Below are 16,084 nucleotides of genomic sequence, written 5' to 3'. Positions count from 1 at the left end.
CTCTTCTCTCAGGTTGCTGTTGTTGTGCAGTCTGATCCAGTTAGAATGATGTCAGACACCATGGCATGGAGAGCTAGGACAGACCCTGAACGTGAAGATGAGTTCCTCCTTCAGAAGCCTCTCTTCACACTGACGACATACAGTGAGCGGCAGGTAATTCGGGGAATTAGCAGGATTGGTGCAAAATCCATGCTGAGAGTCGGAAGGCCTGCCGAAGTGGGTGTTTGGAGGTACAAATTATTTTCAAGATTTACATTTAGACACCCTCCTATTAGCATATTTTTACTTCCAAATGATAATGCATAATTACTGTGTGAATCTAAATATTAAAGAATTGTGGCATAAAACAAAACAGTTGAAAAAATCATGTCTGTCACTGAAAAATTACAATGTTTTATTCAAAAGTCATTGGTATAAAAAGGTTATTGATATTGTTTTACAGTTCATGGATTTCTCTATTGTTGTATTAAGAATTTATATCTAAATTCACGACATAAATCCCATTAAATAAGCAATCAATAAGACTGACAGGCATTATTGAAGACTGCTGTCCCAGGTTATGTATGTTCTTAGAGCTAAGAGTAAACCATCTCCTATGGAGACGCCCTTGAGGGATCACAAAACCATTGGTAGGAGCTTAGACTTTGTGTTAGTTGTGGCTGGAACTGAAAAGGAAGATTGGAAAGAACTTTAAGGAGGAGGAGGTTGGGAAAGAGGATATACGAATGAATGGATATAGCCAAAATTAAGGAAGAAAGCAGTCCTGAATTTTATAGACCTAGAAAGAAGTAAAGCCCAACTCTGAAGAAACCAAGTGAATCCAGAGTGCCTCTCCTGTCTGCTGCATGCTTGGTAGTGAATAAGATGAAAACTCTATTCATTAATAATCAAACAGGTACCTAAGAAATAGGTAACTATATTCTGGTTCGGTGTGAACGTGTAGCTTTTAGCTCTATCCCATAAGAGCCAGACTGGTCTTTCCTGGAGGAAGGGAACAGAGGGTCCAGGTGAAGAAGGCGAGTATGGTCTACAGAAGTGACGCACCAGGGCAAGGCCACTTCCTTGCTGCCTGTGGGGAGAGACTAGTGAACTCTGTCCGGCAGGTTGGAGAGATGGAGATCTGAGCTGGGAGACTTGGGGCAGTAGCTCCTAAATTCATCCAAGATGATTTACAGTTTAAGGGAAAGAAGGTTAGTGTGCACAGGGAGAATTCCTTCTAGGAACGTGTGGGTGTTTCTCCAGAACCAGCTGCCCGTGTGGGGAGGCAGCTGCACCCTAAAGGGGCTTAACTCAGAGGAAGGCAAAGTCCTAGGGAGCTGGACCAAACCGCCAGGGTTTTCCCAGGCAGAAGAAAAGGAGGCGCTTCCTTGAGCGTCTTCACTGTGAGACGGGGCAGGGCACAGGCTGAGTGCTGAAACATGAGAGTAGACACGGGCAAGGGCCCAACTGCGATACACAAAAAACCTTTCTACTCAGACAACTGACCCGGATCCCGTGCATAGACAGAGTACTTGAAAGCAGGTTAAGTTAAATAATGACATTTGTAATTTATCCTTGTTGGGGTGGAGGCGTGGAAGTGGTGGTGAGAGAGTCATGAGCAGCCGAGGACGATTCCCGGTTAGACAAGGACCACCGCGAAGAGCCCGCATTGGGCATGCGAAGCCACACCCTCGATTTATTGGTTATGTGCGCTTGCCTAAGCTATTAGCATCTTTATGTTTGTTTTCTTCATCTTTAAAATAATTGCTTGCAAAGTTCTTGTGAGGATTAGAAATAATGAATATCAACTGCCTAGAATATTGCCTGGATTCAGCAGTAATTCAACGGATTATTGCCATTTTGCAGATCTGCCATTAACCATGCAAGACTCCAGAAGGAGAAACAAAGCCTGGGGAGAATTTGTTTTGTTCATGTCAGGTTTAGGGTGAAGAGGTGGAAAGCATGCTTTTGAGAAGCTGATTACTGCCCTCTGGGGAGGAGAAACCTCCCCTCTTCATTTAGTTTTTACTAAAAAAAAAAAAAATGAATGATAAAAAATATCAAAGATCCACAGACCTGGCCGGGGTGAATCCTGGGCAGAATTTGGGAATTTACTGCACACAGATCACAGAGGGAGTGTGACTCTTTTAAAATGTGTGAGAATAAATGTGGACAGAAGAGGAAAAGCCTGGGTCCTAAGCTCAACCGGTTGTCTCTCCGACAAGGACCTTTGGGTTATTCCTGGCCTCACTCACATTACTAGCCCAGCCCTGCCTCCAATGCATCACTAGCCCAACTCTGTTTGCAATGCATCACTAGCCCAGCCCTGTTTCTAATGCATCACTAGCCCAGCCCTGCTTCCAATGCATCACTAGCCTAGCCCTGCTTCCAATGCATCACTAGCCCAGCCCTGCTTCCAATGTGTCACTAGCCCAGCCCTGCTTCCAATGCGTCACTAGCCCGCCCTACTTCCAATGCATCACTAGTCCAGCCCTGCTTCCAATGCATCACTAGCCCAGCCCTGTTTCTAATGCATCACTAGCCTAGCCCTGCTTCCAATGCACCATTAGCCCAGCCCTGCTTCCAAATGCACCACTACTCCAGCCCTGCTTTCAATGCATCACTACCCAGCCCTGCTTCTGATTGGTTGCTGTTTCATCTTCCTTTCAGGGTATTTCTAACAGTTGTTTCTTATCTACTTCTGGACATGCTTAGGTAGTTATTACTTCATGACTAGACAGCCAAAGGACCCCTGACCCCACCTCCTTCTCTTCTTCTACCACCTTAGTTTATTCTGACTTTATGATCAGATCCACACTTTCATGCTAGAAGCAGAAGTAACCAATATGGCGCTAGCTAGGACAGACATCGAGACTGAAATCCACACCCCAGTCTGAGTGTCCTTTCTTGGCAGAGCTCCTCACTGTCCCATCTCCCCTGATCCCAAAATTGACCTGCTTCCTCTCAGCATTTGTATGTGATTACAATCCTCCCTCTGATTTAAAGATTAAGTCAGATTTCACTGTTGCCCAGTTGTTTCTTCTCCGAGGTCATCCTCCTGAAAGCAGTACTCCACACACCTCCGTGTTTTCACGTGAAGCATAGCCCACGCAGTGCACATGTCATCTGCGCACATTTTATTACTTCCACTCTCTCAGGAACTCACTGAGGAAACTATCTTCAACGTTTATGACTTTATCTCTTTGTGGGGTTGGACTTCAGATTCAGGTAAAAATACCTCATGGGTATAAATCCGTATGCGGCCACCTCTTATCGTGATAGAGAGTGTGATAATATTTAAGATTCATAGGAATGGGACTAAGGTCCAATCAAGTATAAATGCGAACAGAAGTTGAGCTATTTGTGTGTCTCCTCCCACTTAGCATGGGATGGGTGGGCATTTCCAGTTCTGTTTGAAATAAAGGGCCAACCTCAGATTCTCTTTTTCAGGGAGTGACCATGTGCTTATGTATACGTTGCACATTACTAAATGATGGAGAGGTAACTTGTAGTGGTTTAGAGCCCTTGGGGCCCTGGCAAAGGGCCTGAGTTTGGTTCCCAGTATCCACCTAGCAACTCAGCTCTGTGCAACTCTAGTTCTAGGAGTTAATATTGCCAAGCTCACCAAGATCATGGGGTGTTTGTTACCTGTGCTATCATTTGGGGAGTTGTATTTTGGAGGTTGTTTTTCCATTTGCAAGAAATTTAAATTCCATAGCTACATTCTTTCTGCTTGTTATGTTAGAATTAGACTTTTAATTATGGACCCGTCCTTAACTAAATTACCACTCCTCCTTCTGGCCTCTGTAAGCACTGCACACCCAGATGGTGCATATACCTGAATGCAGACACACACTCATATGCTTAATATGTTTATCTTAATGATAGCTACTTAAAAATATATTCTGAAGGTTAATTTTATTTATTAAAGTAGATTTATTTTATAATGCTTTATTTATATGATTCTAGCCAGCAATAAATAATAATAGTACTGGAAGTAAGGTTCTTTTACTTCATCATTTAATAATCTTAATATATTGTATTTGGTTAATATAGTATATAATACTAAATGTAGCTTATGTTGGAAATAAATAATGCTCTGGAAAGTGATGATCTCAAAAACCATTTGAACATTCCTAGTAAAAACTCTGCAATCACAGAACTAGCAAGATTTATTGACATCTAACCATCTACACCTTAAAAAAATATGCAACTTGGAAAAATATAAAAACTGGTGATAAAATTTACTTCAACTAAATGAGTTGTTTATTTAAATTGTATTTTATATCTGCAGATAACTTCTGATCCTAGACTTAGATTTGAGCTAGCGCTTCGTGAAGCTGGACTCCATAAGACACAGTACGCCAAAGAGATGCTACCAAAAATCGGTCCTCTGAAGCCTCCAAGGAAGGACACAGAGTCGACTGTATTCAGAACCTAGAGGGCACGCGCAAACAGTGTATGGATACGGATAATGATGATCACTGCTGCTGGATGCTTAAAAACCACCAGACATAGAAATCATAGCGTTTATTAAACAGTTTGCCTTTTTTAATCTTCAAAGTTTTATGCACTGTTCCATTTTTCTTTAGGTAACATGCGTTATTACCAAATTCACCAAAGTTTTGGGTGTCATTCGTAGGGTGCTATTTTGGAGGATTTCTTCCAGGAGTTTAAAATAACCATTTGTAGGAAGCGTATCTTCCACAGCTACTTTCCTTTCTGCTTGTTTTTCCACTATTTGACATTTAATTATGGAAGTTCCACTATCACTTACACTTCTATTGGTGTGTGTGTGTGTGTGTGTGTGTGTGTGTGTGTGTGTGAAGGAGGAGATTTAGCCTTTCTCTATATTTAGAAACCAGTTTGCTACGTCATGCTTACTGCAAGTCAGTCACCTGAACCGTCTCTATTTGCAAATTTGCCTTAAGAGGACAATAGAAGTGGTGTCTCCATCATGGGAATACTGATTTTGTCTGGGAAGACATGGCTGTGTGGTTGTTTAGAAGGAAAATTTTATGAAATTTTATGATACTTGAAATATCTTCCAAATTACCTAAGAAATACCTAAATGATTTTTTTGAAGAGAAGTATTTCATATAAAACTCACCCAAAAATTTTCGGCTATTTTTTAAAAGCAGTAATTTCAGCAAGAAAATATGTTGTTAAAACTTCTTGCTAGTAGTAGTAGGAAGACTAACCATTTTCCCTCTTTATTGCGATTCCCCTGTATTTCCCATCTACCTCTAGCATGGGGTTGTTGTCTCTAGGTAGTTATGAGAATGCTCTGCAAACCCTAAAATCCAGGGCTGAGGATGAGGGTCAGTTAGGAGAGAGTGTGCCTAGAATGCCCAAAGCCCTGACTTTGATCCCCAGCACTCTATAAACTAGATGTGGTAGCACACACCTATAATTCCAGCAGTCAGGAGATGGGAAGCAGGAGAATCAGAGGTTCAAGGTCATCCTTGGTTATATAGTGAGTTTACAGCCAGCCTGTACTACAGGAGACCCCACTGAATAAAAAGAGAGCAGGGGAAATGAAGAGAGGAAAAGTGCAGGGGGGATGAAGGAAGCAGAGGGAAAATTCAGGAAGAGACAAATGAGAACCGTAAAAAACAGTCTGACTGGGACTCTCCATGACCACCCCCGGCATCAAGAGTTTAAGGAAAATCAACCCAGCCTGTTGGTATCCATTGCCTTATTTATAAGAGGTCCCATAGGGGAAAATACCTTACCTATACCCCACAATTCATGGCAACGCCTTCCTACTTCAGCTCTTTGCATCCTTTATAATATTTCATCAAAAAGTGGGGAGATCTTTAGGAAAAGGTGGAGAGTGTTGGGCATGGATTTGTCTTGGGTACTTTTCAAGGGATTAGAAATGTTATATTTATGGGGCCCTGACTATAAACCCATGAAAACCTGCTAAACAGAAAACACCCTGTGTGAACAGCAAGACACGGATGGTGCTGAGTCTGTGGATCCTCATAGACATGAGCATCCATACCAGAGTCCTGGGATCACAGTCAAACACTAATGAAATATTAATTCTTTTTAAAACTCTCTTAATAGCTCAAGTTTCCTAGCTGGTGCTAGGAATGTAGCATTCCTAGCATGTAGCATTGCCATTCTGAGAGAAAGGAAGATGTCATGTGTTGTTGGGATGAGAACCGAATTGCAGTCTGGGCAGCAGTCTAGCCATTGGCTGTGCGCAGACTCCGATGCTAATAGTTTTCTTTACTGTTTTTTTTTAAACTGTACTAATAGTAACTATTAATTATTGAGTATAAGCTGAATACTTAGCATCAGTATGTGCTTTCCATATGTCTGATCATCCCGACAGTCTTATGATATGGTTCTTGTCATTTTAAAGATCTAGAAACAAGTTCAGAAGGATGAAATAATATACATTTGCCAGTTGTCTTCAAGCAGACATTACACTAATGTAGTGAGTCCTGACCATTTTTAGTAAAATGAAAGAAAACGATCTGAAATCTAAATGATGAATAAACACACAACAAGATTGAAAAAAAAATGCTTATTCAGACCCCCAGTGAATGACCAGTATCCAGCCACCAGACCATCAGCATTGTCAATGGATGTAGTAGCTGCAGGGAAATGGGAAGACTGTGTGGTGACAGAGGCTGTCATCCCAGTGTTTGGAAAGGGGACACAGGAGGGTCAGAAATTCCATCAGCTATGTATAGGTAGAGCCAGCCTAGGCTGCATGGTACAAAGCCAAAGGGGCAGAACCAGCTGTGTGGTGGACACATCTGTGATAGGAGCACTTGGGAGGTGAAAGCAGAAGGATTAGGGGTTCAAGGGCAGTCTCAGGTATACAGAAGTGTATCAGACACTGTCTGAGAAAGGAAAGAAGAGGAAGTAGGAAGCACGTGTTAGTGCGCTAACACTAAACTAATAAGCATTTTTATCTCTTTGTGTGTTTATTAATCATTTAGATTTCAGACTATCTTCTTTCACTTTACTTAAAAATAGTCAGGACACACTTGTAGCTGGAGACTTTTCTCTGTCCAGCACGGTCCTGCTGGACCAGTTTCTCTCCCGCCCACTGGTACCCCAGCTGCTTATAAAATAATCACTTGGAGGCTTAATATTAATTATAATTGTGTGGCCGGTGGCTCAGGATTTTTACTGCCTAGCTCTACATATGAATTCATCCATTTCTACCAATCCATGTATCGCTATGCTTACTGGTAATGCTGTGGCATCTTACTCCTCCAATAACTACTGGCATCTCCCGACTCCACCTTCTTTCTCTCTGTATCTCTGCTTGGATTTTCCACCTAGCTATATTTTGCCCTGCCATAGGCCAAAGCAGCTTCTTTATTAACCAATGGTAATAAAACATTCCCAGCATACAGAGGGGAATTCCACAGCACTCATTGCATTAATTTGATATCTCTGTTTGAAGGCAACTGATAAATGTATATTATTTCATCTTTCTGAACTTATTTCTATATCTTTAAAATGACAAAGGGCACTCTTGCCTGCTGAGGTAGTGTTTTTTATAACCTTCGACTCAGCAACTCTCCCCCTAGATGTGTGCAATTAAGAAGCCCTTACATCAGTGTGGGGCAGCAGACCTTAGGGTTCAGAAAAGAAAACAAACTAAATTTCATCAAATTGGACAGATATAAAAATTATGGTATATTTGTTTATGAAATTACATATCACATGGAAATGGGGGAATTTTATCCATATGAACATTATACTTACCAAAAGGAATGAAGTGTCATATTTCATTTATCTAAAAGAACAAAAACTTGTAAGATAATCTGTAAGGCTTATGAATACATGGGAGGCAAAGCAATAAAGAAAGGCAAGAAAATAAAAATCAAGGTGAGGATTACCTTGGGTGGCTAGGAAGACAGGAAGTATTGAAGCCCCACAAGTTCCTGAAGGTGTCATATTACTTAACCAAATGTGACTGCAGAATGTTTCTGATCATTCTCAGGATCATGTATGTAATTTACATACTGTTACTTGACGAATTCCAGAAAAATAAAAAAGGAACATAAAAAGGCAAATAATTAAAAGCATAATTTGTTAATGTGCATGTGCATCAAGAATAGTCTTTTCAGTTGAGATCTGGTATAAAAGACCCAGTCTACATACATTTCTGAGGTAAGAAGACCTGATCCTTGTTGGGAGTCTTTTACTACTGCTTACTCTCTGTTCTTAGAGCCATTAACAAGGAACCACATGGTTGATACACTGTGATGGTGAGTTTCTGTCAACCTAACACAAATCTAGACACCCCTAGGAAGAAGGAACCTCAGGCTGAGAAACGGCCTCCATCAGATTGGCATGTATGTCTATGGAGCATTTTATTGATTGCTCATTGATGTAGAAGGGCTCTTGACCTCTGTGGACAAGGTGTGAGCCTGGTCTGTGTGAGAAAGATAACTGAGAAGAGCAGAGGGAACAAGGCAGTAAGCAGCATTCCTCTGTGGTTTCTGCTTCAGGCTCCTACCTTGAGTTCCTGGATGATGAATTGTCGCCTGTAAGATGAAATACACCCTCTCCTTCCCATCTTGTTTTTGGTCACAGCAGCATAAAGCTCAGTGGGACACACCATCCAATATAAGCAGGCCTTCTTCCTTTATTGCTCAGAACCTTAAAGTAAACCTTTTTCTTCTCCTGGTATTTAGTAGTATAAGAGAAGAAGCCAAATGGTTTGTTTGCTTCCTAACATTTTGTTTTAAAAAATAATGACTTGGTTTTCTGACAGCCTCCAAAGATGATTGATTTTATTGTATCTTTCTGGCCATAGGATTTAAGGTCTAGTCTTATAATCTATTGAAGAGTCATTCTCACATTCCAATTATCCCCTTCTTTGAGCAGTGGTTCAGTAAGCCTGGCTAAACAGTCTGGTAGATTCAATGTCTTGTGCTGTTCCAGTTTCTAGTGCTCTGAACAAAAACCTGTGCTCAAAACTAGTTGGTTTTTATCTTGCATCACCCCATCGGTTTGATCTGTTACAGACTCCAGAGTCTGCATTAATCCCTTATCATGTCTGTAGCAGATTACCATGAAGTTAAAGGCTCCTGAAATCCAGTCTGTCATAGTTTTGGGTATCTGAAATCAGAATTGGATCTGTAATCTAACACCAAACTGTGAGCAGAGCAATGCTGCTCTCTGGGTCTCAAGCACAGAATCTATTAGAACTTCTGAATCTGTCCATCATTCTTGGCTTGAGGTCCCCTTCATTTGTCTTCACACCAGAGGTGACAGGTATAGCTTTTCCCATGCTCCATATTTTACCCTCCTCTTCTACCTTTTTTTTTCCACTAGTAAAGAGTCCTGCAATGATTATGAACTCATACTAGTGAGGATGATCTCCTTTCTTTAAGGCTAAATGATGGTAATCTTCATGCCATTTACTATATAATCCAGTCCCAGATTCTGGGCTTAGGAGACGGGATCTCTGGAGTCATTTTACCTGCCACAATGTGTTTGATCCTTTGCAGCCAATTGCTAGTTGAGGCCATAGTGATCTCAAGGCTCGGGTTGGTTAGATGATCCCTTACTGGTTTAACTGGCAGAGGATGCTGTCTGTTGGCTAGGAGCTCATCTGAGCCCGACACTGGACTAGATACACAGGCTTTCCATGAGCTGCGTCCTGGAAAGAAGCAGAGAAGCAAGCATGTTAAAGCTTCAAGGCCTGTGAAGCGCCGCTAGAACTGACCTGATAGCTGACTCTGCACTCCTCAAAGCAGTCACAGCGCTCTCCCAGATGTAAGGGGCTGAGAAATGAGCACCCTAATATGATGTGTGGCAATGGCTGGCCTCCACTGTAGAAGAGTTGTGTGAATTAGAAGATATTTCACTACTATCTTTCAAAACCTGCCACATTTTTTTATCTGGCATAACAGACTGAGCCAGGCTTCTTCACACTTACTTTTTGGACCTTAGAATTTTCTCTAACAAGCTCAGCATCCCAGTGTCCCAGGGATGGGAAATAACATCAGGACACCAGTTGGGATGCCTAGGTTCAACATTGCTACTTGGATTTGCCTTCTGTTCTAGGCCCTTTCTATGAGCATTGCTAGAATATACATTTGTGTGCATACATATACATCCACTACATGCATTCATATATTTACAAAATAAGCTCATATGTGGAGATTCCATATATTAGTCCATTCTGTTATTTCTCATTCAGGTGCAATGGGATTTTTACTTCATGTCTTCCACTTTCATTTGTATTTTCTTTTCTCCTTACTGAGGATTCTGGTGCTCCTTGACAAGAAGTCAAAATATGACATCATTACTCATTGCATTATCCGACACTTTATGCACATAACAGTCAAGATAAAATAGCAATATGACATAAACAGCAATAATAGCTGTAACATCATACTCTTTCTTCTTTTGTTAGAAATTCGTTGTATCTTTGTTGTCAGGAATCATGTAAATATTATATAGTTTTCCCTTGCCCCTCATGTCATACTCTTCCTACTTTCCCAGCCGCACATAATCTTCCATCTTCATGTCTTCTCTTTTTACTAAATAACCTGCCAAGGGGCTAGAGAACTGGTTCAGAATTGGCTGCACCAGAGGACCCAGGTTTGTTTCCCAGTTCTCACACGACATCTCACAACTGTCTATAACTCCAGTTCCAGGTGTTCTTCCTTTTTCTGGCTTTTGAGGGCACCAGACACACAAGTGGTACACAGATATACATGCAGGCAAAACACCCTTACACATAAAATAACATTTTTTTTAAATTATAAAAAAAATAGTTCAGTCCAACTAGTGTTAGTGAGTGTGGGTTCATTCTCTGGAGCAATCTTTTACTGGCCATACACCCCAAAAGTGATTCTCCCCTGACTACCCATACCTCTTCAGTTAGGCTAGAGAATCACGAGATCCTCTTCCATGCATACTACAGTTTTAGCTGACTTGATTTTGCGCAGGTCACCATAGCAACCGTGAGCCCATGGGTTCAATGGCCATGTCATGGTGACAGCATTCCACAGCAGCCCTCTGTATTCTCCAGCTCTCGCAACCTTTCCCCCTCTTCTTCAGCGTTCCATGAGGTTTGGCACAGAGGTTGACCAGATGTCCCATTTAGACTGACTGTACACAGTCACTTATTCTCAGCACTATGACCAATTCTGCATCATAGTGAACTTTGAACCAACTGTTGCCCTCTGCAAAAAGAAGCTTCTCTGATGCAGACTGAGAGCTGCTCAGGTCTATAGGTATAAACATGAATATTCAGGAGATAATTTGGCAACAGGGCCTTTTAACAGAACAGTGATAGAAACCTTTCTAGGGCTCAGGCTGTACTTTCATCTCATTTGTATGTCAGCGTGTTTTACTGATGTCCATGAGCTCTGTATTAACTTTCCACTTGTCATCTTGGTGGCCTGAATCCTGTCCTAGGGAAGATTCCTTAGGAGTGACTTGTGGAAACCGTATTTTGACTGTGTTAATAAGACTGTTGGAGGCCTTTATAGTTACAAATCAGTTTTTTGAGAATAAAATGCCATATTTACATTTTCTTCCCTTAGCATAAATGTCAGGAAGCCAGTTGTAAATGGGTTTCTTTCCCTGACAATTTACTTCGTTTTTTTTTGTTTGTTTTTTTTTTTGTTTTGTTTTTTGCCTGACTGCACAAAGCATTTTCCTGCCTTCCTTATGATGTAATAGTCCCTGAAATTCTGCTGATTCCAGTCACTCTGGCTGGCCATAGTCAGCAAAACCAGTTCCCTCTTATGACACAGATTCAAATTTATTCCAGGGATTGTTTACAAATTCTACTTCTTCGGTATTTGTTAGATTATTAAAGTTTTCAGTTTTCCCAAGGGCGTCTTACTATGCTATTCTGATCAGTTTTCTCTCAGCTCTGATCTCAGTTCTTGATGTTTGCCAGGGGCTGCAGACCCCTGGCCCCTTGACTTTCTTTGCCTGCCTCAGACTCTTTGCCTGCTGGAGTGAAACAGCTTGTTTTCCTGTGCCTGCAGCTGCACTGAGCATGAGACCTTCAAGAGTTCCTGAGGGCAGGGGAGTGGTTCCTGGTGGGTTTTACAGCCAGAAAATCCCAAGAGCTGGGGTATGGCTATCACTTAAGGATCCCTAGATAATCTTCTCTGGAGCACAATAAAGTTGGCATTCTTGTTTCAAGGATGACCCGTGTCCTTGTGTATCTGTCTGTGTGCAGGTGTTTTTAAATCTCCAGCCTAGTTCCCAGCTCACATACTGTACCATAGAGCGTAGAGCAGACACTGCGCTTTACAGATGTTTTCTCCGGTTTAGGAAACTTTTGGATGGACATAGTTTCAACTCTACAAAAAGGCTAAAAACTAAAAAGTAATACCTTTCTTTAATAAGAGTCATGCACTGTTTCACATTCAAGGTGTTTTATCATTTCTGTGTTCTTACTGCACACACATGTGTGGGCACACATATACATATACACACAGGCACACACATATGCATATGCACACATATTCATATTCTCTCCCTCCCTTCCTCTCCCTCCCTCTCTCTCTTTCACACACACACACACACACACACACACACACACACACACACACACCTCCCCCTAACTATTTAAGAGTAAGTTTTCTGTTTTATGAGTCTATGTCTGCTTACTAAAGGTCAGAATGCTAGCTTCTCTAAGCGTAGAAAAGCCAAGCACAGTGAAATATATCACTGTTATAATGCCTCCCAATCTAGTCTCATGTTTCAGCTTTGTCCTCTGAGCCATTTGCAGCCTCTATAGCCTCTCCGTTCACATCAGGGTTCCAGGCAGAAGTTGACTATTGATTTTCTTTATTGGTTTTTTATACTCCTTTAATCTGGTCCATCTCTGCAGCTTTGTCTTTTACGGCATTGGGTTTTTATTTGTAGTACATATGTGTGACTGTAATGTAAAAGGTGCTGTGTTAGCCAATTGTGAGTGTGCACTTGAGGGCATTGGGTTTATTCACACTATTACTCAAGCACCACTGTCATCCCTCTTCAGAACTGTGTCATTGCATCCTGAAACTCTGTACCCACTAACCAAGTCTACCCTCCTTCTTCCTTCAGTCGCTGACAGCCAATACTCTAGTTTTCAGCCCCGTGAATGTGTGCACTGTGAGTACATCACATTAGTGAATGATGCCGAATTTATTTGTGTGAGGAGGGTATTGGATGGGCTTATTTTACTCACCGTTATGTTTTCATAGTTCATCTGTATTTTGCATGAATCAGAACTTTATTCTTCTTAAAGGCTGAATACAATTCTACTGTGTGTATATAACATTTTGTATAGAGCTATTATAAATATTAATATATAGTTAGCTATCCATTTGAATCCCTGCTTTCAATTCTTTTGAGATTATACCCATGAGCGGTGTTGGTAGACTGTATACTACTTCTACATTTGATGTTGGAGAAATTTCCATGTTTCTTTCCCACAGTGCCCTGCACATTTTGCAGTCCCAGTAAAGATGCTCACATGTTCCAATTTCTTCACTTCCTTCACATCCCATGTTATTCCTCCCTACTCTCCCCCTCACTTTTTTATTCTTTTTAAATAGTAGCCATTCTGGTGGGCATTCATTGATAGATTAATATTTCCTTGTGATTTCAACTTGCATCTCCGTGATTAATAACACCAAGAATCTTGTCCATTTTAAAATTTTCATTGAAGAAACACATATTCAAGTCATTTGCACATTTTAAAATTAGATCAATTGTTTGTCATTATTGTCCTCAGGTAGCAGAAGCTGTTTCCATTTTCTGGACATGAATCCTTTATCAGATAAAGGGTCTACAAATATTTTCTCAGGTTCCTTGAGTCTTAGATTTTTACCCTTTGGCATTATCTTGGGGTGTATATGACAACTTTTTGATGATGTTCAAGTTTGTTTCACTTTTTCTCCCTCCCTCTTTCCTTCCCTCCCACACTCCTGCCCTCCCTCTCTCCTTCTTTCCTTCTTCTTTCATTGCCTGTATTTTCTGTGACACATGTAAGAAGTCATTACCAAATTCAGTGTCACAATGATGTCTCCCTATTTTTTTCTATTTCATAGTTCCAGCATGTAAAATGAAACGGGCCGGGCCTGCTTGTTGGGGTTTTTGTCCTGCCCAGTTCCCCCAGCTGCTTAGTCCTAGAGAAAGATCACACTGAAATCTCTATAAGTTATAATGCTGATTGGCCCGTTAGGTCTGGCTTCTTACTGGCTAACTCTCACATCTTGATTAACCCATTTTTCTGATCTATGTTAGCCCTGTGGCTCAGTACCTTTTTCAGTGGGGCAGCTCATATCCTGCTACTTTGGTGATCTGGGCAGGAATGAGAGGAATCAACTTCTTCCTCCCCAGAATTCTCCTGCTCTCCTTGCATCATTTCCACTTCCTGTCTGGTTTTCCCGCCTACACCTCCTGCCTGGCAAATCAGCATTTATTTAAAACATGATTGACAGAATACAGACAATTCTCCCGCACCACCAGCATGTTTAGATCTTAGTCCATTTAGGGTTGGTGTTTTTTATATGCAACAAGATGCAAGTGCATTGTTTTACAGGTGACTGCCCAGTTCTTCCAGAATTGTTTGTTGAGAATGTCATCCTTATTCCATTGATTCATCTTAGCTCCCTTGTCAAAAATCATTTGAGCATACATGTGAGAATTATTTTTATAGGCTAATGCGTATTCTTTTTCACTTGTTCAGTGTTATTTCTCTGCAGGCCAGCATCACATTGTTGGATTATTCTCACTTTGTGTAGTTTGGGATCTGGAAAGATGAGACTTCCAGCGTTGTTCATTTTCAAGATTGTTTTGACTATTAGCAGTGAGTTTTTCACTATAGTCTTTATTAAATGTAGAAATTTCCTTCTAATCTTACTTTTCTGGGTTTTTTATTATGAAGCAATATTGAATTTTGTCAAATACTATTTCTGTATCAATTTAGTTGTGTATTTTTTCCTATTTGTTCTAAAATACAATATATTGCATTGTTTTTAATATCCAAGAAGAAATTCAACTTTTCATGGCTTATGATACCTTTAATATACTGATAAATTCAATTTTATTTTTTGTAAAACAAGAAATATCATTTTTAAAATGTCCATTTGGTTGAGGGGAAAGTTCATTTTTTTATTTTGAAGTTCTTTAGGTCTGCCCTACCTCTACTACCTGGAGAGTCCACCAGAACTTTGTGGACCCTACTTTGTTCCTTCCTGTGGACTTTCTCAGCTTCTAGCCCATGCCTATTTCTTTTTGTCGGGCCCCCACACCTAGACATGCTTTCTCCTGGGACCCCCAGGGGCTGCACTTGGCTGGGATTTGCACTCAGGTAGGGGATTTTCTCCCTCCATCCTGTCCTCCATCCCTATCTCACCTGCCTCCTGCAGCTGGCTGGCTTGCAGGTGGTCTCCTCCCACTCTGCAGTCATTCCCTGGAGGCTCAGCCACAACTTGTTATTTGTTGCATTTTTTTTAATTTGGTTGCAACTTCTGGCTTAGTCTTCTTTTCAGAAATATATTTCTCTTGTTTATAATAGCCCCCAAGTTATTTTACCTAATTTCTTTATTCTGATTAATGTGCGCTTATCTCTCCTGTAATTTTTCTTAGTACTTTAAAAATTATAGTTCTTTTGGGGCTTTGGTGCTGTCGTTGCTGTTTTCATTTTAATTCTCATAATGCCTGTCTGGTGCACACTCATTATACTGAGGACGGTATTCTGCATCTTGACTTGTTTCCTACTGTTAACTTTAAGATTTGATCCATTTCCGTCCTTGCCTGTCTTGGTACTGACTTCCTTTATTTTCTTGAACTAATCATGGCTCAATATAGTTCTAATGGCATTGCTCCAGAACTCTCTCTTTGGGTATCTTGTATCATTTTTCAAAAACCTTCAGCAGGTACTCTCTTGGGATGTGTAGTCCCTACTTTTACTCAGATCACCTTTCTTTCTTTCTTTCTTTCTTTCTTTCTTTCTTTCTTTTTTTTTTAAGTTGCTCCTTGTTTAGGACTTTGTTCTGGGAGAAGCTCCAAGGGTTTAGTTTTGGCTCAAAGGGCCCAGACACCCTTGGTTCCTCCAGGCTTTACCACTATAGCAAGACAGGGACTGTGGAACTCCTCT

The 16,084-nt window shown here is 40.9% G+C and overlaps 1 protein-coding gene and 1 long non-coding RNA gene across 2 annotated transcripts in view; one reads left to right on the top strand and one right to left on the bottom strand.

Moving 5' to 3' along the window:
* Positions 1-4,542, top strand: part of Ccdc148 (coiled-coil domain containing 148) — a 262,678-nt gene extending 258,136 nt beyond the window's left edge. Inside the window, exons 13-14 of the mRNA XM_048426217.3 lie at positions 13-153; positions 4,274-4,542. Of these exons, the coding sequence (XP_048282174.1) occupies positions 13-153; positions 4,274-4,420 (288 nt within the window). The 3' untranslated portion in view covers positions 4,421-4,542. The remainder of the gene's footprint in view (positions 1-12; positions 154-4,273) is intronic.
* Positions 97-9,618, bottom strand: LOC125395032 (uncharacterized). Its single transcript, XR_007230425.3, has 3 exons — positions 9,443-9,618; positions 7,851-7,982; positions 97-208 (listed from the first exon to the last, which is right to left on the bottom strand). It is a non-coding gene; the product is annotated as an uncharacterized LOC125395032 (long non-coding RNA).
* Positions 9,619-16,084: the final 6,466 nt, after the last annotated feature.

This window comes from Myodes glareolus, chromosome 21 (assembly GCF_982192425.1).
Source record: "Myodes glareolus chromosome 21, mMyoGla1.1, whole genome shotgun sequence".
In the NCBI taxonomy this organism is placed as follows: Eukaryota; Metazoa; Chordata; class Mammalia; order Rodentia; family Cricetidae; genus Myodes; species Myodes glareolus.
Note: the sequence above shows the minus strand (reverse complement) of the source record. Positions and strands in the feature narration are given on the sequence as shown.